Consider the following 25562-nt stretch of genomic DNA (forward strand, 5'->3'; position numbering starts at 1 on the left):
AAACCACCCTAAAACCTATCTTGAATATTAAAATACCAACCTATAAAAAGAATGAAATATTTTAAACATTCTCTTATACACATATATTGCAAGTCATAAATCCATCACCAATATCACAATATGAACTTATAACAAACAAGATATTCACAATTCTATACAGTTTCAATACAGTTTCACAATACACAATACAATTTCTACTGTATTACATTCTCTGGGATCATCAATATTACATCTTCATAAATCCTTTAAAAATTCTACTACATACATAAATTTGGGAACATCTGGAGAATTGTTCAATGGATTTTATCTGAAATATTATAGAGCTGAGTCTATAAATGTGGGTTAGAATTAATCTCTATTCATCGCTTATGGAGGTTAAACCAGGAGTATACTCAAACATTAGTATACTCAAGCGAAATCCCAAATAAATCGAATCATATACATAACGTACGATAAAAGAACAAGTAACTATTATCTAAAACATTTTTTCTTTTAAGTCAGAGTAATATACTTTCAGAAATTACAAGCGATCGAAATTGATCGTATAAGAAACTAATTTATTACATAGCTGGTATGTTCAGGTTACAGATGACAACTATAATTCGAGTTATACAAATTGTTTAATTTCAGAATATTTAATTTCAATTTGTAGAGACGAGAAGCTTCTATATTTTATATGATAAACGCTGTTGACAATCTTTATTGTATAAAGTGCAAGACACAAATTAAAATGAATTATCTTAAAATTAACTCAAAGGTTAGGGTCGGTCTGCCAAAGTTCACTGTGTTATTTTACAAAATACAAGAATTAAAGTGAATTATTCTAATATTAATTCCAACTATTGTAGTCACCTATGACGATACCAGTTGATAATAATTATTATCAGTGGAACTCCAAGATTCGCTATATTCATAATTAAATTACAAATCAGTGGAAGTGAATAAATGAATATGATTAAAAACTTAATGTGGTTTTATGCAACAAAAACCTCAGATTCATCACGAGTATTAAAATAACAACCCCGACAAATAAGATACTCAAGATACTCGTTCACCTTGCGACCTCGACATCGTCAAACACAAAAATCCAACACGCACACTAAGGACTTTCAACGACAGTCTTCTGGCCAAGAAAAATACGAGCAATTTGAACTTGTGTCAGAGAAGGATTACCCTGTGAGATGCGGAGCGATATTTTTCTCGGGAACATTCGTCCATCCGTAGAAGATAACCGTTTTTTCGAAGGAATTTTCGTCTTTACAATCACGAACGTATTATGCTAACCAACTATACAGCTTATCTACGATACACAGACGGTCATAAGCAGCATCAGCATTCTATTTCGCCCATGATCCTACGTAGTATGTAGGAAAATCAAAAGTAATCGTACTCGATATCAACCAGGTCTCAAACCTACGTACACATATCGATTCTCTCGAAGGAAATTCGATTACAGACTCCGTTGATTTTAGCAGAGGCATATTGCACAACGTGCTCGGAGAAGCGTACACAATGGCAGATTCAGAGGTATCGGGACACGTGTAGAATTTGTGAATCTAGGCAACCAGTGGTTTTACAGAATGTTATAAGTAAGGGAGCAAAAGCAGAAATTATAATATATAATTATAAAAATTTATAAAAAAATTTACTATTAATTATTATTACTTATTTAATTTTTATAAGAGATGTTTGATGTATTTTTCTTTCATTTCAATGCGACATTCACACGTATAAATTATGTGTGTGAAACGAACTAAGTATCTATACAATTTCAAACATTTTTCCACCTTCTCTCAATGTCTCAAATGTTCAACTTATTGTTTTAATTTAACCGCGTTATTCATTGTGGATGAGTGAATCAAATATATAAAGTGACCCAACCAGGAAATACAAAATTATGTACATTTTACCATAAAAAGTATCCTGATACGATAATGACTTTTTTTATTCCTTTTGGCACATACTAGAAATGGTTAAAATTTTACCCCCATTTTTTCACTAGTTAGAAACATATTTGTTCGTAGAAGAATATGTGATGTCACTCCATATCTATTTACAAAAAATCTGGACATAGATTACTCTAAATGAAAACAATATTAATTAAATAAACAAAAAATGACAACTTCAAAACGTTTATAGAACGTTCATCATTTACATCAAGAATTTAGCAGGAAAATGTTAACAATCGATATATAGAAAATAATAAGCAACAAAATAACAGCAATTACATATGTATTTGCGTTATTTAAAAGTATAACAATAGGAAGTAATCTATATGCATTTATTACTCTTCATTTTTTAATAACATTAGGTACCTTATTCATATACTTATATGATAATATTAAATATAGTTTGCCTATTTGAGATTCTATGTTTTTTCTTATTTGCACGCGTGAAATTTCGCGAGGATAATTTATTTTCTACAACTTTGGCGAAGATTTCGCTGACACATGGAACTTTAAGTGAAATATGCAATAATGGGTTTTTAACTGCCATTTTCCTAAATTAATTTATCTCTTCATATCAGATTGACACCAATTATTACCAAAAATCAGTGGAATAAACAGTTATAAATTCGTGAATGTGTTTGTTAAAAGTAAAAAATAAGATAAATAAAAATTGTATACATTCTAATATAAAATCACACGCATCCTCCACCAATAATAAAGTAACATGTGCGTGTATTTCTTTACGTTTATGGCAACGTGTCAAATTGACGCGAGGGATGGATGAGGGTTAAATCGATTTTGCGGTATTTGATGCGGTAAGTTTGTTCCAGTTGTTGAGAATTAACGAACGTAGAAAAAGCAAACGTAAAAGTAAATAGGACGAATCAATTTTGCGAGACACAATATATAATTTCTTGCTTATCTGTGACGGAAAGGGAGAATTTCAATTTATATTTTATATTCGACTTTTTGATTTAGTAACGGATGCATGCACGTCCGTGTGTTTACTAAGATGTAAATTTTAAACCTGATTAATATATACATACATATTCTACATTTTATAAGAATAATCTGGTTTGCTTTAATCCAATATGTAACCTGTGAATGTAAATAAATAATTATTTTTACTTCCGTGACACAGGATTCCAATATTAACTGACAATCAGTGGAATTAACTCCAGAAGCTATTTTATCTCAATATTCTTTTCGCGAGTAACACAGTTTCTAGATTTATAATTTTAACAACTAATTAGTAATTATAATTGAACAACATTTTACATAAAACAAAAACATTTTGTTGGTATAATGAGGGAAAGTCCAGGTGAAAATAATTAAAAATAATTTTAAGTATCGAAAATGAATGAGAAATGTTCTGCACGTGAAATGACAAACTAATTTAATTATTATTAAATATAAAATATATTTTTTTTAACAAAAATAGCATAAATAAGTTATATAAAGAATATTTATTACGTAAATAAGAACTTTTCTCTAAATAGTATTAACTTGTATTTCTTTATTAACACTAATTTTGTTCTATCTATTCCTCTTAAATAATTTTTAAATAATAAGAAATGCTAATAAATTTAATTGCAGACACTTTGTTCTCATATATTATATCCATGATATAATAATATGTTTATATCATACAATCGGTAGCAAATAAAATCTGAACATATAGATCCTACATCATTAGTCATTTCCATCGTAGTTTCTTTAATTCGTTTACAAGGAAATATATTATGTTTTCCTTTCGAAAGTGCCTTACATTGTGATAATCTCTCTCCCTTTAGAAAATTTTATTTTATATTATTTAAAGTGGATACAGGCATTCCCTGTATACTTCGAGATTTACATTAAACGAATCTACATAACAAACAAAAATAAGAATTCTAAATTCTTTATAAAAGTTATTCCTAATTAATCAAACTACGTTAAAATAATATACATATCTATAACGATAAGAAACATTACATCTTTGATCATCATGTAAGTGTCAATATCTAACAGCAACATCTGAATTCCTAATCAAAGTTTGCTCAGAATGTTACTACACGACTGTTGGGTTTTTATCGGAAATAATGTTTAGTTAGAAGAAGTAAAGGTTATAAAATAACCAACGTGAAAACTGCTTAACATTTGACGACCAAAGCACACACCAAAGTGTTGCTCACACGCCGCTCGAAACAAGGAAAACGGGGTAACGGAAACACGAAGCTAAAGACCATTGATTTATGGGTGTCAATCGATAACACCAATCAACATTTGTTGGCGATTAAATACATTATCTCCAACAATAACGATTGCCGCTGAAAATAAAAAAATTAGCAAACTGACAAAAAGCACGACTCACCAGCCAAGGAACCAGTGACGTGATACTGCAGACAGACAACAAGAGCAAGTAACGATGCAGTTTTCATTTTTCACTAGCTTCGTTCCTCAGTCTTGCTCACAAACGGGTGATTAAATCGATTGACGATCGTACGTGAGAAAGCACGTGTGAACGTTGCACAATCGTGGTTCTCCAAAGGGGCCCTCTATGTTTTTAGTCCGTGCACTGACTCCTACCACGTAAACAATCGCAATCAACAAAGGACTATCACGTTTATACGCAACGTCGAACTTTTGAACACGATAGATAAGACTGATCTCTTATCGTCTCATAACAATTATTATTTCTGACACGAGGAGTCGATGGGAAAAGTTAAGAAAATCCCGCTTGACGTTTCGTCACAAGTAAACTACCGGCCAACATCCTCCCATAGAAGACGACTAAAACCGACTGAGCACGGTGCATCGAGCTTCCTTGCACCGTTTCCGAAAAAGCAGCAACGCGCACGTGCGAGCATTGACCAATCGGATCGCGCGAATGGCCATTGCTAACCGCACGCGACGCTCAGCAACTTTTTTCTCAGATTTAAAAAGTGCCTTTCCCTGTTTTCGTACACGAGATCCATGGATACCACGGAAACAGACTTCGCAAGCTCCTGTCGTCGCGCAAATCTGACACCCAACGTGGTTTTCCTTTCCTAGTTTGTCCTCGTGTAATACGCGACTTTGACTTCAAACGTGTGAGTATGTGCGCGCATATGGGTGTGTTTGTGTATGTATATATGCTTTAACGAGCGAGCACATACATATGCGCTGCAGAGCAACAGGCACGTGAGAACATCAAATCTGAGTTTATACGTTCAAAAACGCATTTATGGAGAAACGTAATTTTCTCATTTATGATGATTATAGGCATTATACATTTTCATATTTATGAGCTGCGACGTGTTTCGAAAGACGTTTGCTTGTTAATACAGTAAACGTTAAGGTAGCAATGGGACACTCGTTATAACTCCTGGACATAAAAAATGTTTACTGCTTTTATTATACGAAACTCTCGAAACACAGGTAAATAATAAGTTGTGTAAATAACTTACGAGGATATTATGATAATATGAATTTAGTTTTATTTGAATACTAATAACACAATTAAGTTTATTAGGGTTCGAGCTTACTTTAATTGTTAGAATTTGTTCATAATCACTTGCGTTAACTACTAAAATTGGCCTAATGGTTAGCTTGTTATGAATAATTGTTGATATGTATAAATGGTTTCGTTCATCTTATTTTTCTATCTTTGTTTCTAATGAAGACAGAAGAGAAAATATGTACGTTGAAATTATATTATTTATTAGCTAATATTTAATAAGTTTTCAATTAATTTCAAGATTAGATGGTCAATTTTTATTCCTTTTTCACTTTTTATTATAAATGCTCCATAAACTGAAAAAAATAACTTTGATAATATAAAAATATATTTTAGTATAGATATACCTTAAGAACAATGTAAGCGGAATTTTTTCAGCACGAATAAAAAGTAGAGGCGAGAAGAATCTGAATAACTGTAATTTGATCTTTCTTCAAAAAAAATTAATTGTTAATTAAATTTTCGAATTGTTCACGATGGATTGAGCTCTACAGATATAGATAAATATGCTTTGCCAATATATTAAAGATCAGATAAATAAAATTCATTGCTATTCGAGATAAATACATAAGACGATTCTGTTCGAATGTAAAGTTTGTTAACAATAGATAATAACATCAAATCTCTACATTACTAAAAATGGAAATAAATTTTTATAACAGCGAACCTTGTTTTAATTTCAATATGAAATTTTAACTTTTCAGTACAAGAAGATAATTCACTTAATGGAAGACATATTTCCATGCAGTAATCATACATATGCATATTAAAAACAACAAAGTGGTATGAACCATAAGCTTTTATATGCTTTACATAATCTGATAAGCTGACCCAAAATTAAGATGGTATTGATATAGATTGTACAAAAATCATTGCTTTCATAGTCCTTTCATGTGTATGCAAAATCTGTCCCAAATTCGAAATGGAAGAAGTTGTCTACGAATAATTTTCTGAAAAAATAAACATTGAAAACAAAAAAAGCATTTAAAAGACTGAAATGGAACATTCTCTTTTAATCAAATTCAAATAACAGCTAAATGCTTTAAAATTGTTTGGAGAAATTTTGCATTAAAAGTTATAATGAAAGAATATGAGAAATTGTTTGGGAAATTTTTCAGTCTTTAATAATTGGAATTGCTATCCTTCTTTCAGATAAAATATGTTCTTATAAAAGTGGATTATAACTTAATAATTAATTCCATAATTATTTAATTTAAAGGAGAAATTAAAAACTCGTAAATGAGTAACTATATTTAATAAAAAAAAGTAAAAAAATGAGTAAAAATGAAAAGGTCTGTAATATGAAAAACTATATTAAATAATGTAACTATGAAAAGTACATAATACAAATTTTTAAAATTTGACATGTAATAATGTACCTTTTTTCTTCGAAAATTATAAAATAAATTCAATTGCTACCTAATTAAATAAAATTAAAATAATATCAATCTTAACAATGATATTTATATTATATATATTATATATTATATTAATAATAATAAAATTTAATAATAATATTAATATTATTCTTAATGAAATTATTTTATTTCATAAAAAATATGTATATAAAAAATAAAATTTAAATATAAAGTATAATTATTCAATCTTCATTCATTATACTTAAACAAAGTATACGCTTAATGCGATTAGGTTTCCAATCTCTCCTCGTTATATATATCGCAACATAAATTTCATTTATTTTCCAGAAGCTATATTCCGTAATGGATTTAATTAAAGGTTCCTAACACTGAAACCATGATCTATGCGCTACAACTATTTTTCGTTGGAAAATTAAATCTTTTATATGGACACGTAACTTTTGACACGATGTTTCAGCACATGTCGATATCGTCATCCTTCTTTTGTTCAAAAAGGATGATACGTATACCAATTTATTTCAAAACATTGTAATTGTCATATCAATTTTTAATACAGTCAATATTGAAACAATTATAAAACAAAATACACATATTAATACAAAATTTTATATGTATAATATTTCAACAAAAATATGAGAAGTTATTTAATATCAAAATTCTATACAAGAAAGGGTATCAAAATGATAAAGGAAAAAAGGAATGAAAACAATTACCAATATTAACTTCATTATTCTACCATTACGTTAGAATTTAATAAAAAGTATTTTCAAAAATCATAAACGTATTTTGAAAAAATGCCACAATGTTATTATACGTTCCACATATATAAGTGTATATACCAATATAAGTTTAAAAGATAAATTAGCTTTCCATCAATTCTTTTACCAATTCGAAAACAATAAAATATTATCTGAAAATTCTCGTCCAACCATGATTCAGTTTTTTCGTGTATTATTTACGCAAGGTAATTCCAATCTGTATTGTTTTTCGTCCCAAAACCGGGTCGTTTAGTGTTTACTCGCATGAGAGTATTCGTCGCTGTCAGACGCATTAGCCAAATATGTAGCCCATCAGTTTCAAAGAACGTTATTATTTCAACCATGAACATGACCACGTATTAACGTAAATACTATCATAAAAAAATTTTTTCACTGTCATAAATACTTAAAAAAAAAACATTATACGAAATGACGAAATGGAAAATGGATATTACTCACTAACGACTGGAATAAAATCCAATTCTAAATATTCCAAAAGTTATATTATAATAAATTATTATAGTTATATTATATAAAAGTTATATTGTTAGTAGATTGGCTAGAAACAATAAATGTAAATATAATAGATTTTTGTTGATATTTCTACTAAAGATTAACAATTTTTTTATAGATACGATGCATCTACTATACTAAGTTTACAGTTTCATTTTTTTCCCGTTACCGTTACTATTGAAAAATTGTTGCTTATATTTTTATCTACGTTATCTATGTAAACAAATATTAAATATTTTGCAAAAAATTGTTATACTACCTAAAATAGCTAGAAAGTTATTGAATCTTATTTATTAAATGGTAAAAAAATCACTAATGTAATTATTACTATACATATTTATTTCATTCAAAAATATATAGATCTAAATATATATGTAAATATATATATAAATATATATTCAAAAATATATAGATCTAAATATATATGATAAAATATATATAATAAATGTTTTTAGTTCTTTCAATGATTTTATTATTATTTATATATGTATATTCATTTAGTATTACTTACTGCAGTATTATTTCAATCTCAAACGCATGTTTCAAATAATATAAACAGGGTATATCCTGTAAGTTTAACCATCACTTTTCAAGTATTTCTGATAGCGGTATTTCCGACAATTTCTGAAAAGAATGTTTTCCACAAAAATTAAATAATTTTCGATCAGCTACATGTCTGTAAATTAAAAATTTCCAAAAATATTTTTTTCGATAAAAAGTTGAGATCGCCATGACTGATTATGATTCTGAGATCACCTTGAGATGATATCGAACTCAGAAATTTAAGATCGATCAACAGTATTAGTTCATTCTAGCGTGTAATGATGTATTAATTTTGCAGTATTAGTCTTATATCTAATACATGTTTCAATAGAAATAGGATAATTTTCCATATCGTATCTGTAAATCGGATCTAAATTTCTGAATTTAAGGTCATCTAAAAGTCATAGTAGTAACGTCTTGACGTTAGCTACAACTCTGTGGAGTCCAAAATATATGATGCCATTTAAAAACTCAAGGTGGTCTTGACTTTTTATTAAAAAAATAATTTTTTGGATATTTTTAATATTCAAACGTGTATCAGACCGAAAATTAAATAATTTTTGTTTAAAACATTTTATTGACATTTCTACTAATGACTAACAATTTTTGTTAATCAACGGAAATATGTGAAAATGGTGGTTAATCTTAGAAAACACATGTATACAAGAGTATGGAAAATTATAAACAAAAATAAGATTCTAGTAAAATATATAATTTATATTAATCAAATTATCAAATCAAATGTATATGAATATATTTCTAACAACGAACATTCAATTTAATTCATCCAAAGACATACAAAATATACCTCTTAGCTAAATATAGAATGTAGATTAACATAAGACGTAAATATTTACAAAAAATATAGACAAAAGAAAAAGAGAATTGCCGAAACCCGGGATCGAACCGGGGACATCTAGATCTTCAGTCTAACGCTCTCCCAACTGAGCTATTTCGGCTTGTGGTAAGGGCGGTTTTATTTAATTTCAAAAATATATATTTAAATTAACCAATTCTTTAATATTTATAAAATATAAATAATATATTTTTTATGTGACAAATGTAACATCAGCATATCGTTAATACAAATGTGTCTTATTTCAGTATAAAATATATTTTAACTATTGTTTTGCAATTTTTGTTGCACGTTTGAAAACAGCATAACCTATATAAATAAATTAATTACTTGTAAAACTATATTAAATTAATTGTTCGTCGTATAAATTTCTCTCAGTATCTTATAACACATTCGAAGTTAATACTAATTTTATTCTTTTTCCAGAAAAATTTGTATGCAATATTATAAGTTACATTCATTAATAAACTGAAATCACCGAACTATATTTATATCTGTTGAATGTTAGTAATAGAGAAGTAATATGTCGTGATAATTGGTTAAATTCCAATTGTACTTACAATAAACTATTATCCACAGTTCGTAATCGTCATTCTTTTCTCTAACTCGACCTACTTTTATCGCATTGTTTCGCATATTCTACTGCTTGCCAGTCTTTGCACGATGCATAAGTTTACATTTCCCAGAACAGGCTTTAAGGTTATTCGAAGGGAAAGAGATCGGTTGAAGCCACTCACGGTCGTCAACGAAATCACGTGGTAAACAAAGATAGATATAGATACTACGAAAACAAACCACGAATTTCAGAGAGAGGCAACAGAAGCTATCAAGGACGTAAAGTTCGATCCAGACGCTCTATAAAACATATTTTATACATACAATAAAAAATTACGAAAAAGTAGGCAACACATTTTATAAAACTACTCTTCCATAATAATTCCGATACATATACATGTATAGATGTTTAAATTTTCTTTAATTTAATAATCTAATTCTTTTATTTCTCTTTTTATTTTTATATTTATAAAAAACAAGGATTGTAATAAAGCTTCGAGTTTTCTATATATGTAAAAAATTATGGTTTCATATTGAAAAATTGATAAATATATTTCATAATATAAAAGTATTATTTTAGACGTTGTCGTGAAATGCCATTGAAATTAAAATTTTTCTATCATAATAATAAGATATATACATATATGAATTTATTAATATATTACATTATACTGACCGAATATGTACTTACTCATAGATTAAGTTTATGTGTTAAATTATGATGAACTTTTTATGTAGTAAATAAATTACAATTATATCTCTGATTCTTTTAATTTCTTATAGTTGATCCTTGAAAAGATTTCTAAATATACATATGTATTTAGTACATCATCAAAAACTTCTAAGAAAATATTTAAGCAGAATAATGTACATATGTTTAAGTATTTTGTTCAAATACGTAAAAATTATAAATAAACAGATAATGTGCTGCTTAGAAAATTCGTATAATGCACGCACAGATTGGCTACCATATTTGTTAACTGATCTACAGAAGACAATTTTCTGGATGTCTGTTAAAGGAAGAACAGGAATACACTCTCACGTTTCGTCCTCGAAACTGGTTGAAGCGAGTTGAAAAGTTCTCGAGGCCGCCATATCGTTCTTCCTGTCTGAACTTGGCCTACAGTTTCGTGCGCTTGCTACATTCACGACGATCAGTGTCGCGTCGTACGTAGATGGTGACGGTTCGGTTGGAAGTGGATTCAGGGATCGTGGAAAGCTCACAGGGAGTGTGGAAGTAGATTTGCAAGTAAATCTCTTCCTCGCACCCTAAGGGGTGTTGGTGCATCGAAAAAAGAGGACGACTCATCGTTTGCGGTTGTAATTACACACTATGGCGAATTTGAGACAGACTCCGCTGACATGTAGTGGACATACTAGACCCGTGGTGCATCTTGCATTCTCCGATATCACTGAATCTGGATATTATCTGATTTCGGCGTGTAAAGGTAATTAATTTTTTAATCTCCTGCCTCGAGAAGGAACTCGTTGTTGATTCGTATCGGTCAATCTTCTTTTTCTCTGCGATCGACAACGTTCAGTTCTTGATCGCCTTGGCCCAGTTTCTTTGAAAACCAAGGTTTTATAAGTTACGAGTTTCGAGGTTAGATACTATACATTTGCGACGATATGGATTTCCTGATGAATTTTTTCTATCGTATCGAAACAGGTTTATGAATTACTTAAATTTCGCTGTATTTCGCTAATGTATTTACGTACATATACATGTATGTTGTTATCCTAATTGGATGAAAGTTTTTGACTAATCTGTTTTATTAAAGTACATTAAATTAAATATCTGCTTTATTTACTCCATTTTGTTAGACAATGAACGAATTTTTAAAATTATAGTGCTTCCTTAGTTGGAAATTATGCTGACAAACAAATTGATGTATTTTTAGATGGCAAACCTATGTTACGACAAGGAGATACTGGAGATTGGATTGGAACATTTGAAGGACATAAAGGAGCGGTATGGGGTGTTGCATTAAACCCTCGGGCTACAAGAGCTGCTTCAGGAGCTGCGGATTTTAATGCTAAAGTCTGGGATGCAATTAAAGGAGAAGAAATTCATTCATTTCAACACAAACATATTGTGAAATCTGTCAACTTCAGCATTGATTCTAATTATTTGTGCACAGGTTCTAATGAGAAACTCGTGCGAATTTATGATCTTAACAAACCAGATGCAGCACCACAGGTACATATTATCATGTATCTATAATTATATTTTATAAAGATATAATATTTGGTACTGCTTTATTTAATCAGTAACGTTAACAGGTGTTCTCAGGTCATAAAAGTGGTATCAGGCATGTTACGTTTTTCAATAATGATACTGCATTAATTACCTGTGGCGATGACAAAACATTGAGAGTTTGGGACAGAAAGAGTGGTCAAGAAGTAAGAAGGTTAGATTTTCCAGCAATTCCAAATTCTATGGAAGTATCAAGAGATGGGAACATTATTACCACAACTCACTCCAACATAGTCACCTTTTGGAATAGCAGAGAGTATGTTCATTTCTTTCTGTTTTACCATAACCCATACAGCGTATCTTAAAATATAAAATAAATGAAGTCAGCGAAACAAGTTCAAGGTTAGTGTGTAATGTACCTGTTTGTACACCTGTTGGTACAGACACATTAATATCCTGAACATGGATTTTCTACAGAACCTTCGAGTTAACCTTGGCCCACTAGGAAGTACTTTCCAGTGTATATTTTACATTTTAATAGATTGTATATCTTTTATTCATGTTTCTTCATTACTTATTGATAGCACTTGAGGAAAATTGTAATTATTTGTGCAGATTAACCAAGTTACGTGAGTACACTGCGCCGACACAAATGAATAGTGCTAGTTTGCATCCAGATTGCAGTATTTTTGTATGCGGAGGAGAAGACTTAAAAATGTACAAGTTTGATTACGCTACGGGTACAGAAATTGGTAAGTTAATATTGTAATATGCAAGTTTACAAAATGAGCAAATAGCTATACATATTTCTTTAATATTAATATATTTACAAATATTTAAAATCATTTTCAGAATCATTCAAAGGCCACTTTGGTCCTGTACATTGTGTACGTTTCTCGCCAGATGGTGAATTATATGCTAGTGGTTCAGAAGATGGTACCTTGAGATTATGGCAAACAACTGTTGGCAAAACATATGGTCTTTGGCGATGTATAGAACAAACGCCTGCAATACAAGAGAATACTGCTGTGCTGAATAATAAACAAGAAGTTCCTGCCAGTTAAAAATCTAATGATTCACAAATAGTGTAAAGTACTTTAAATGAAGAAAAAAAAAAAAACGGAACAAACACATCATTTATAGATGTGTGTAAATGAAACGACACAGAACGAATTTTCATAATGACTCGTGTTGGAATTGTATTTAATTGGCTGGTACCTACCATATGTTTTGTAAATATCAAATCTGTATAATCAACGTCTCAAATCAGCCTATTAATTGTGGTATTCTCGAGAAGACTAAAAAGCGGACCAACCTTCATTGTAGTCTAATAAGTCATGGAAGTGTGGGACGCCGTTCACTATTTATTATAAAGAAGAAAGAGAAAAAGAAACATTAACATTTATTAACGTTATACATGTCACTATTATACTACAAAATTAGATAGAGGTGTAATGACAAGAAGAAAGACATTCAGAATTAAATTTTGTGTTCGCATTTGTTATTTTCGCATTATAATTACTATACAAGTATAAAAACAATTTCGCTATGTCAAACACCAGCGCAACTCCTTTGATACACATATCACTCATCCGCCCATTAAGATATTCACTTGTGTATTCCTTTTATCTAACGAATGTCACTATTTCATTAAGTGCCGTGACAATTTATTAAAGTCCTCTTTATCTTCACACTGCAATTATGTACTACGAGATCACTGTACAATTTTTCCTCCAACTGCCAATGACAGCTTTATTATACAGGGCACGTCGTGTACTGACCTCTTTACACTTTTGTTACTTGAGTATACGATTTTTCGCGCAAATTAAATACTTCTTATAATCTACAAAATAATATTACTAAACATAACAAGTAAAAAAAAAAAAACATGAGAGATATTTCTTACAAAATGAAACAGTGTCTCGTTTAAAACGTTTCTAGTCGTATATATAATACATATGCGAATCTTAATATATTATTTCTGCACTCTCTTCACGGATGATTTTTATCGAAATGTACGAGCTGGCATGCGTAATTCTTGATTCGCGTTTCTGTACAGAGAAAATTGTTCGATTATTAACGATGAGCGCAGCTCGTTACAAAGCCAACGTCACTGTCGTTGTACAGTCTCTTGAAGGAAGACAGTGTGTCTCTTGCGTGTGATAGTTAATAAGCGACCAGTTATACGAGAAGTCTTTTTGAAGACCATTTTCTTGCTCAACCGATGAATTGCGAGAGATCGGGTAACTTGAAACCGTTGAACGAAACCGGCGTTGGTGCGCTTCTTAGGCTGTTTCTGTGTGGCACGAAACCGGGAAAGCTGGTTGGTGTAGTGAATTGCTGAAGTCTCGAGGTAGCTTCCGTCGCTGCTAGGACGAAGCCGCACTGTGCCGTACATACGTCGTCGCGTAAAATCGCCTCTCGAGAAGCTTCACGTAGGAGCTGATTACAGTCGGTAATCCTTAAAGAAGCGCATTGAGTCTGAAACGAAAAGAAAAAAAGAGGAAAATTAAAATAACATATAACATCTTCTCATAAAACGTACAAGAATTAACGATATGTTATTTTTCTAAATAAATTAAAATAAAAAGTAAAGGGTACGTACACCTTCAGCTGTGCAAACGCAACTAGTACAAGGTGTAGGGAAGCCAGACTCTCCAAGAGCTACGTTTCTTCCTCCGATTTGACAACCGTGCCTCGTTTCTCTCCAAGCTGATAGGTCTATATGTGGCATAGAACCGCAAGGAACTCGTGGATTTAGGAAATTGCTTGGCAAATCAAATGCCGCTCGTTGCATCTCGTTATGCTCGTCCATGTTTTCACACAAAACTTTAGATAACGTAGTTTTCCGAATTGCTGCGAGTTGATGCTCAGTGAATCGGATGTTGGGGTCGTCGGTTTCGTACCAAAATCGATCGCACTTTCTCGACTGCCTAAACTGTATCGCGATTATGCAAGCGAACGTGGGTCCTACGAGTCCACCTTGAAGAGGTCTTTCGCTCATTCCGCCAGGGAACAAATCGATGTCATCTACTGATGTGTAGATTCGTTTCATCCGAGCTATAACCTCTGGTGCCATTTCCCTAGACAAATCTTCGAAAGTGGTAGCTCTCTTCAGATTACACAGAGCTCTATAGTTATTGTACGACGGTATACCATGATCCCTGGCACGCTGAATATTCAGCGCAACAAGATCGATTCCAGAATACGGAATTCCACGAATTTCAAATAAATGATTGGTTACTTCTCCGGTTATAAATTGATCCAAGGTTTCCATAGGAGTGGCCACCAATCCGCGTGTCATTTCATCCATCATACCGTTTTGATACAGCATGTCCGGATCAAAGAACCCATCTCTCAATAAAATAGAAGGTTCTACATTTTGATAATTACGATCCATCCTAGGTAAATGAGGCCTCAAGAGCGAGTGACCAATTCTATAAGCAGCAGAAGCGAATTCAGTAAGCACGCTAGGATTGCATGTAGGTGAATATTCTTTGTAATAGCCTTGAGGTAGGAGCTTTAATCCATATAGAGTGACTGCATTCCAACCGAGGATTCGCGGAAGAAACTCGTTATACGTAATATGTTGCAACATGGCGCTGATTATACGACGAGAATGCTGGAAGAGTTTTTCGCCATCCCAATGAGGATTCACCTGTCTTAGTCCTTCCACGATTCTGTTATGCTCTCGTATCCACATCGTATGCATAACAGTCAATCCAGGTTGTTCAGATGCCCTACCATCACCACCAATGAAACAGTAGCCCGATTTAGCTTTGCACTCTGGGTGCGTGGGAGATTGTGGCAAAAGGTCCTTATTTCCTCTATGTGGGCTCTGAGTGATGTTCATGCGGCCGTTAAAACCTCTCAGAACATTACAAATGCAAGTATTTTCACCGTAGATCACGGATGCATCTAAGAAACCGGTGTTCTGATTGATCTGTTCTCGAGGTCCCAGGTGCTGCTGACCTGGTAGAGATCTCATAAACGGGAAACACATTCGCGCACCGGAAGTTACGTTCACGGTGGGATAATAATGATCACCAGGAGGCACTGGGAAGGGATTGCATTCAGGATGAACCGTACGAGGAGAATCACACGAACGACAGCTTGGTATAGACTCAGCGAAACCCTTGTGAATCGGCGTCATCGTGAGATCATGGTCCAAAAATTGGGCATACTGCATGACCATTAATGTATATCGATTATGAAGATTGGATATATCAGGGTGGATCACTGTAGAGATAACTCTGGGATTTGGTAAAGGTACTCCAGTAACAGATGTGCTTCTAGGCTTTGACACTCCATCCTCGTAGACTGGAGGAAGTAATCTCGCGAATGTTGTCAACGATTTCCCAAGATTAGGATTACGTAAATTATTGCAGTGACCTGATAATGTTCTATATGGACTAGTTGGATCGCAAGGACTGTCATCTACAGGACATTCGATTTCGTCGTGATTAGTAGGCTTCTTTTGAGATAAGAATCCAGAGATATCAACGTTCTGTAGTAAATCAGAGAAGTCATTAGTAGGGAAACCAAGGATGTTGTCTGTGGTATCGAAGATCTGTCGTTTCCTACGTCTCAAGCCATGAATACTATTCAGAATTTCATTAGTAGCTAACTCGTACATAATCGAAGAGTTGGCCAATAAAAGAGCATCTCTGTTGGCTTTCGAGAAACTGGCAGCCGTCCCAGCTGGAGATTTAGGATCTGCTATTCTCTGTTGTAACCAGGAATTGTACTCCAGTTGTTTTCTTCGGATTAGATCTGCCTCAGCTTTCTTCACAGCTGCAGCTATCAAACTAGGACTGAGTTCTGGAATAAATTCTGGAATCACAGATCTGCTGCCAGTTACCACTTCTTTGGTAGGCTCTGGAAGAGGTTCTTCTCTCCATGGAGTTATATCAAGTACACTGTGTTGATCGCAATTAATTCTAGCATTTAAATATGGATCTTGCTGGATAAATGCTTTTGGCTGAATCCTCTCAATTTTCGTGTTGCCGCAGAGAATACCAGCTAAAGAAACTTTTCTAATTTCGGCCAATTGAGCTGCAGTCAATCCGGAAGGCGGGATGTCGTTCTCGTACCAGAATCGATCAGAATTCCTAGTTTTGATGAATTGTCTCTTTAAAAGGCATTCGAACGTTGGGCCGACTGTTGCACCCCTTCTGGGAATTTCTAAAATTCCACCAAGAAGAAGGTCGATGTCTTCTACCTGTGAATACATGGATTCCAATAGCTTCACGTGCGTGGGGTGCATAAAATGTTCCAAATCCATGAAATTTTGGAGCTGCAAAAAAAGAGAAAACGCACATTTTCATAGTATCTTTTGTCTTATTTTGAAGTTTAAAATAAAATATTTAAAATATGAAATTGTTAATTAAATCTAAATATAATTGTCTCTTCAGATAAGTTTATCATTTTCTATAAGTAATTCTCTCAATGAGAAAAAAACTCAAGGTAACATACAAAAAGGATTAAATTTTCATACAACACATATTATATAAAATACGAAATAATTAAGAATTTTATGCTGAAAACAGATATGGATATAAGCATCATATTTTATAAATTATAATTTCATTATTAAACTAAATTTTCATAAAAATATAAGTAATATCAGATCGACAATAATTTAAATAAAAGACAGAAGTAAAATTCAGATTAGTAATGGGCAATAAGTCTCTAGTTCAACTTTTAGAATCTAGAATACATAGGATCCAGTGATTGTAATCTTTGTTAAAGCAAATCTTCTTAACATATATATTTCAAAATGAAACGAAAAATCTATACACGAATAATTACAAATAAGTCTAAATTTATATTTTAATACGTTCTAAAATCTATTCTTAGACCAACCTGCCAATTTTATGTTGTCATCATTTAGAATCTTTTTTAAGGCTACAGAAAAATTAAAAATTGTAAAGATAGATTATTAAGGACGTATTAAATATAAAGAAAACGCTAACTCTATGTATACGTATAAACTAATAGTTTTAGGATAATACCTAATCGCGATATAATGTATGTATTTTATTATTTGCATTTTAACCACGATAATTCAATTCTGATTGAACAACACGAACAAAACATAATAAAATATAAGAAATGGTCGGTCACTATCAGACATATTATGCAGTGCACAAAATTTACATTTTATAAAGTTATTATGAGGTGACAAATTTTAACCTATAAATAAAACTCACGTATAATTAAATTGGTATAAACCTACCGTGACATTGCGTCCAGAACAATCCTCGACAAACTTGACATATCCAGGAATGCCATGATCGCGACCCACGTGTACGAAGCGTGCGTTTACATCAACGCGCGATTCGAAAGCGGACTGACTCAAATCCAGACTCACGCGATTGGCTGACGCGATCACGTGGTCTTCCAAGCACGTGGAATCGTCCATAGCGTGTTTACGCAGCGATGTCAGAGCACGGAGAGCCGCCAGCGCGACCGCATCGTACGTGCCTCCCACGTTCGAAGACGAGTACCCATTGTAGAATCCGCTCGCAACAGGCATCAATTCTGGATCCGTTCGAGCGCCTTCTCCGAGAATGCTCGGCATGTATTCGTTCAAAGTAACATGTTGAATCTGTGCGACGACCACTCGACGAGCTTCCAGGAATAATTTCGTGTCGTCCCAATGCTCATTGGCTTTGGCCAATTCATCTGCTATTCGATTATGTTCGTTCAAAAGAGCAGCGTATATCATCCCTAAAGCCTTATCTTCTGTATTATTACACATTTCGCAGTGAGAAACGTCCACTTTCCCTTCATTGTACGTTCTGAGCCGATGTAATTGTTCGTCTGTTGGTCCATAAATGTGGGAACCATCTAAGTACGCCGATGCTCCATTCATCTGTTCTCTGGTTTCGAAGTTACATTTGTGCACGGTCAGACTTGGTACAGAGCGCCAATATTCTATGCATTTGCCTTGTTCGTCGCGAATTTCGTAACATTCCGGGTGTCTCGCCGTTCCAGAGCAACAGATAGTTTGCTTGTTAGATGGGTGTACTGTAGATGCGATGTCTTGGAGTATTAGTTCTGACCATACACCAGACAAACTCGTTAAACCCTCGTGAGCTTCTGAGGTGAGGCGCAGATGGTTAATCAGCATTGATACTGCTTTCGTAGGAGTTGGGAGCACGTGGTTTCCGACTGACTGCCGCGGACTAGCGACACCTGATAACAGACAGTAGTTACGTTTAAGTTTGATGGTGAGACGCAAATTTGATGTTTAGTCGATTTTTTGAATAAGGTACCAAATATATGTATATATTTGGGTAAAGATAAGCTTCCAACTTACTTCGTTTTTCATAAGCGCCTTGGTATTTATCAACAGAAATGTACATATTCACAATTTCAACTTAATTACGCTGTAAATATATATTTATATCAAATTCCTAGTTCTACACTAATTCATCTTGTTTCCGAATTTTATATTATTATATTCTGAATTATATATTTTATAATTTCATATTTATGAAATATATGTGTAATATTAATATAAATAACATACGTATGTTATATACAGCAATAATATGGTAATATAATAATAATAATAATAATAATAATATTAAATAGTCCAGGAGAAGAATAGATCCAACGTAATTCCTGCGTACCGTAGAAAAGGCGATTAAAAGGGAATTATTACATAGGTAATCCGTTTAACACGTTGACCGCTACGACACCCGTATTCGGGAATCGCTTATTTGACTACTTGCGAAGGATCGTCGTAGGTATTTGAAAAGATATTCCATAATAATAAATTGCTAATTAATAATTAATTGTAGTAATAGTTGAATTGTTATAAAATAAAAATACGAAAATAGTTTATTAAAAAAATTATTTAGAATGTAAAACTTTAAAGCATTCTATACATAGCCGAGATTGGTCGGGACAATTTGGACAACAAGTTGCTGTTTTCTTCAAATTCTTTCGTGCCTTTGTTCGGTCCATTCGACGTCTTTTATTTGCATAACATAGTTTGCACGCGCGTCTAATGCTTCTTCCGGAATCGTTTTTCCGAACGGCGATATTATGCCGACTCCGTCGAAGACAAGGATTTTTGTATTTTCACACAATCCTAATAATTTTGCAACTAATAATTGTCTAAATATTCTAATATTTATATTTTTCCTTGTTGCAATTCTGTAAACCGTCAAAGCGTTTACAACAGAAATTCCCAGAAAGAATCGAATGCCAAGTTTTCTGTACCATTTGATTCCTTTTCTAACCGTGGTGGCATAAGAAACCATTTGGTCGGAATAATCTATACCACACTTTCCTTCGTTATATTCAACGACAGCTAGTGGTTTTAACGTTGCGAACAAGCGAAACGAAAGATCATTCTTGACATCTTGAGACCACCGCTTGAGCGATTCGTATTACTAAAATATCGATGGGAGCACCTGGCAGAGAACGCTTGGTACTGTTTTCTTTGAAAACACGCGTGGCAGTCAACGTGTTAAGCGAATGGCTTCATAGGAAATTTAAACAGTAAAAATTGCTGGATGTGCGCAATATGCCAATATATAAGACTATATATGTAAAGTATAGTGTATAGTGGGCTGTTTCTCTAGTTATATTCATAAAGATACGAATTTGTTTAAACATCCGCAATCTGGTTATAATAGTTATGATATGTATAACAATATTATTACTTTATTTCTTAAAACTTATTTTTACAAAGTTCAGTCAATTGTGGAATTTGTCAAATTTTTAAAATCTTAAATATTTATTTTTTAAACAGCTTTCTAAATAAGAATGGAGTTGTAAGGGACGTTACGATAAATCTGCTGGTATATTTTCACGCTACATGAATTTTAATAGCAATTTATAATAGGTCTTTTATACGGTAAATAAAATAAGAAAATGAGTGTCTCTGACATCTTTCGCAAACGTCGTGGCATACTATTTTTTAAATAACAAGCGCATCAATTATGAGTTGTCGAAACAAGCCTTGCGACAAGATGGTAGACGTGTTTTCTACATTGTATTATAGTATATTATCACACAAACGAAAGATAATTTCCTCTCTACAGAGTTTATTATGGCCGCGGTTTCCACTCTTACTTCACGGGGGTGTGCGACGTAAATCAGATTAAATGGTTGGCCAGCGCAGACTGCCAGATCGGCAATATCTGCGTTAAATTAAACGTTACCCAATACAGTTTATTATTCTTGGTCATATTACACGGAAAATTGATGAGTTACGGTTGCTCCGGGTATAAGAATTTATACTCTTTAACGCGACAAATTGTGTCAAATGATGGTAATTTTGCCTTTAGTATTTTCGACAATGAATAATGGAGAATCATTTGGCGTACGTAGTTGTAACCTAAAAATAGTACGGGATAATTGCGTTTCGGTGTTAAACGTGCTATGATAAATGGCGTAATAAATTATATATAAAAGTAGCAAGTTTGATTTTTTCAAATGTTGATGCTTGAAGGTAGAAAATATATTTTTAGAAGATATATATAGGCACATGTGTGTATACGTAGAATGTTAGATTTTGATATTACGATATATGTTGATTAATTTTTTCGTATTAGAAAAATTCAAATATTTTTTACGCCAGTTATCGCAACTTGTACATACTGTATTGTGTTATTTATTTTCACATTTGCTTTCTTATTTTTCTTATTAGATACTCGACAAAAGTTTTGATTTTCTTACTTTTCTAATTAGCAAGTTTAAACGAACGATAGTTTCTTTAATTCAGCTAAATGTAATATTTTATTTTCAAAAAAGTATAAGAATAGTGTTGAATAACAATTTCGGATAAAATTTAATTAAATCAACCTTATTAAATTGAATTTATTTTAATATAAAAATTACTTATTATATATATATATCTTATTATATGTATATACAAATATTGTTATATTTTACGTTATACTTAACATTGCAAAATTGGAAATTATTTTCGTAAATAAAGACGGAATTTGCTTGAATTATATAGGCATAGTAATCTTATATGATGCTGACAGAAAGCTTTCGATTTCTAATAAGATTTATTTGATTTGTCAAACATAAGCATTGGTCTAGAAAGTTGTAGTAAATTTCGCTATCTTTAATAACAAGTGAGATCAGGTATACTATATTAAGAAGCAGAATAGTATTCATTCAAAGTAGAAAGTTACTTTACATTATTTTATGAGGTGCCAGACTTTGAGCTGTGATGTCGATTGTTCAATGCTGAATAAAATTATGTAGCAACAAAAGTAATGCAATATGGTACTTAGTACTTAATGCAATTTATAACAGTAATATTTTTCAACGATAATTTTCTTGAATAATTCTAGAAACACGTTAATGTATATGTAATTCGACAAACTGATTACACGTGTACGAACTGATGTATATGAAATGATAGAAAATACTGTTATTTAGTATTAATGTCATTCTTTTTGAATGAATTAATCTTCCTTAATAGCACTGAAGTGAAGATGTTACTGCTTAAGCGTTTCGATATATTACATTCCGAATCGAACATTTTTTTCGGTATTTTTTGAAAAATGTTTAAAATTTAAAATTTTTATACGGATCTATAAATACTTTTTCATATCATTACAGTCCATCCGTATTATCGATGTGACTTGTGTATCTACCACGTTCAAAGATAATCTTTTCTTTTATTTATCGGAATTTCTTTAAAAATACGCAGGTCTGAAAATAGAAAGTTCTACATCTCTCCATCTTACATCTTACACCTTCTGAATTCACTCGCGTAATATCTAGATATACGTATAATATATAGCATTATATGTCATTTTGTTTATAATTTTCGTGTTGTTTAAACACGAAAAAACCGAATTATACTAACTGTTTGAGATTCTTTGACGTTCCTTTTTGAATATTTGTCCATTTCGGATGTGCCAGCATAAGTAACAATTCTTGCAATATTTCTTCGGACTAATGAATGTAACTAATGATCAAGAAACGAGCGGATTTATTATTCCATTAACAAAATATGCCATTTATTTCTGCACGTAGAAAGATTTATCTTTTTTTATAATAATTCCCTATACTGTTGTATTTAATTATGCAATTTGCTAACTTGATAACCTCATGTATACATTACGTGTTCTAAATCATATTCTCATATGACATAAATATTTCGATAAAAAATTCCTGATTCAGAAATTCACGATACTTGTCAATCCTTTCACTTCTGAAGAATCCTCGAATCGTCTTCTTGCCATATATTATTAGATTGGTGGGAAAGTAATGTCGGTTTTTGACCGTACCAAGAAAACCGGTCTTAGATGGATCATACACCACAGTTTAAAACAAAATTATTTTGTAAGTATGATTTTTTGTATTCATAAAGCAATCGATCTTCGTCTAAACTTAAAAATCAATGTACATCGATCAATTTTGGTAGTTGGGCATGAAAGTCTGTTTTTGTTTCAATTGTATGAATCTAAAAAGAGTACATACTTGAATTTCTTTCTCATCCCCTCTATTCTCTAAACATGGCACTATCAGACTATCATTAGTTTCAGCCAATACAGAATTATTTAAATAAATGAAATATAAAAAAATTAGTTGAAATCGAACATCGTATACCATTGTTTAATATCAGAATCAGCTTTTTTTATGAAAATGGTACAAGGAAGCGATGGTACAATCATAGAAAATAATAGATATTAGGTAAGGTGCAAAAGTAGCACACAGTGCACGTAATACGCAAGAATATACAGGGTGGTTGGTAACTGGTGGTACAAGCGGAAAGGGGGTGATTCTACGCGAAAAAAAGTCGAAAATATAGAATAAAAATTTTTCGTTTGAGGCTTTGTTTTCGAGAAAATCGACTTTGAATTTTCGCTCGGTACGCGTGCACTTTATCGCGTCTCGTTATAACGGGTCTCACTGTAGATCGTTGTCTCGATGGAAAAATTAAAAAAAAAAAAATGTTTATTCTATATTTTCGACTTCTTTTTTCGCGTAGAATCACCCCCTTTCCGCTTGTACCACCAGTTACCAACCACCCTGTATATTCTTGCGTATTACGTGCACTGTGTGCTACTTTTGCACCTTACCTAATATCTATTATTTTCTATGATTGTACCATCGCTTCCTTGTACCATTTTCATAAAAAAAGCTGATTCTGATATTAAACAATGGTATACGATGTTCGATTTCAACTAATTTTTTTATATTTCATTTATTTAAATAATTCTGTATTGGCTGAAACTAATGATAGTCTGATAGTGCCATGTTTAGAGAATAGAGGGGATGAGAAAGAAATTCAAGTATGTACTCTTTTTAGATTCATACAATTGAAACAAAAACAGACTTTCATGCCCAACTACCAAAATTGATCGATGTACATTGATTTTTAAGTTTAGACGAAGATCGATTGCTTTATGAATACAAAAAATCATACTTACAAAATAATTTTGTTTTAAACTGTGGTGTATGATCCATCTAAGACCGGTTTTCTTGGTACGGTCAAAAACCGACATTACTTTCCCACCAATCTAATAATATATGGCAAGAAGACGATTCGAGGATTCTTCAGAAGTGAAAGGATTGACAAGTATCGTGAATTTCTGAATCAGGAATTTTTTATCGAAATATTTATGTCATATGAGAATATGATTTAGAACACGTAATGTATACATGAGGTTATCAAGTTAGCAAATTGCATAATTAAATACAACAGTATAGGGAATTATTATAAAAAAAGATAAATCTTTCTACGTCCAGTTACCAACCACCCTGTATATTATGTTAATAATAATTGTGATCTAAATAAAATACAGTTGACTCACTTACATGATCGTTAAAATCGATATTACTTTCCTAACCCAAAATCCTCGATTCCATTGAAGCTGGCAGAAAATTCTCTGAATTTCTGGTTGCATAGAATGACTCAGATTCGCTTTAATGACGATGTGACGCAGTAGGAAAGGAGGTCCTAACAATCCTCGAAATGTGCAACGTGTGTCGAAATTCTGTGTCATGGTTACGCATGGCTATCCGTACTCGATGAATCTCGACTTTAAAGTAGGCTGACAATGAGGCACACGTGTCTTACGCGGTTACAGTCGTCTTTTTACGGTTCGATATGTCTATCGATACGCTTGTACTGACAGGATTTATGGTGACACGATGATGACGTTGAATCGACGTGTTTAATCAATCTGCCGATTGCTACGAATATTCGTCTAACGATGGGAAACGGGTGAACAGAGTTCGAAAAGTATTTCAATAAGACTTGTCCTTGCCCCTAATTAGGTTGATTCATATGCGTGTGTAGAGACAAGCATGGGAAACAGCGGCATTTAAATATTCTCGTAAAT

General features: G+C 32.3%; 2 protein-coding genes and 1 non-coding gene across 3 annotated transcripts in view; 1 reads left to right on the top strand and 2 right to left on the bottom strand.

Annotated features, from left to right (window-relative positions):
* Positions 1-9506: 9506 nt before the first annotated feature.
* On the bottom strand, positions 9507-9579 carry TRNAF-GAA. Its single transcript has one exon. It is a non-coding gene; the product is annotated as a tRNA-Phe (tRNA).
* A 1589-nt stretch (positions 9580-11168) lies between these two features.
* Positions 11169-13732, top strand: LOC100740286 (serine-threonine kinase receptor-associated protein). The gene is made up of 5 exons (XM_003487937.4): positions 11169-11479; positions 11933-12231; positions 12315-12544; positions 12844-12980; positions 13081-13732. The coding sequence occupies exons 1-5, from the start codon at positions 11365-11367 to the stop codon at positions 13290-13292; spliced, it is 993 nt and encodes a 330-aa protein (XP_003487985.1). The 5' UTR covers positions 11169-11364; the 3' UTR covers positions 13293-13732.
* Positions 13614-25562, bottom strand: part of LOC100740410 — a 74968-nt gene continuing 63019 nt past the window's right edge. Inside the window, exons 5-7 of the mRNA XM_012383329.3 lie at positions 18467-19428; positions 14834-17524; positions 13614-14709 (exon numbers count right to left, since the gene is read on the bottom strand). Of these exons, the coding sequence (XP_012238752.1) occupies positions 14446-14709; positions 14834-17524; positions 18467-19428 (3917 nt within the window). The 3' untranslated portion in view covers positions 13614-14445. The remainder of the gene's footprint in view (positions 14710-14833; positions 17525-18466; positions 19429-25562) is intronic.

The sequence above is a fragment of the Bombus impatiens genome, unplaced genomic scaffold (assembly GCF_000188095.3).
Source record: "Bombus impatiens unplaced genomic scaffold, BIMP_2.2 scf_0214, whole genome shotgun sequence".
In the NCBI taxonomy this organism is placed as follows: Eukaryota; Metazoa; Arthropoda; class Insecta; order Hymenoptera; family Apidae; genus Bombus; species Bombus impatiens.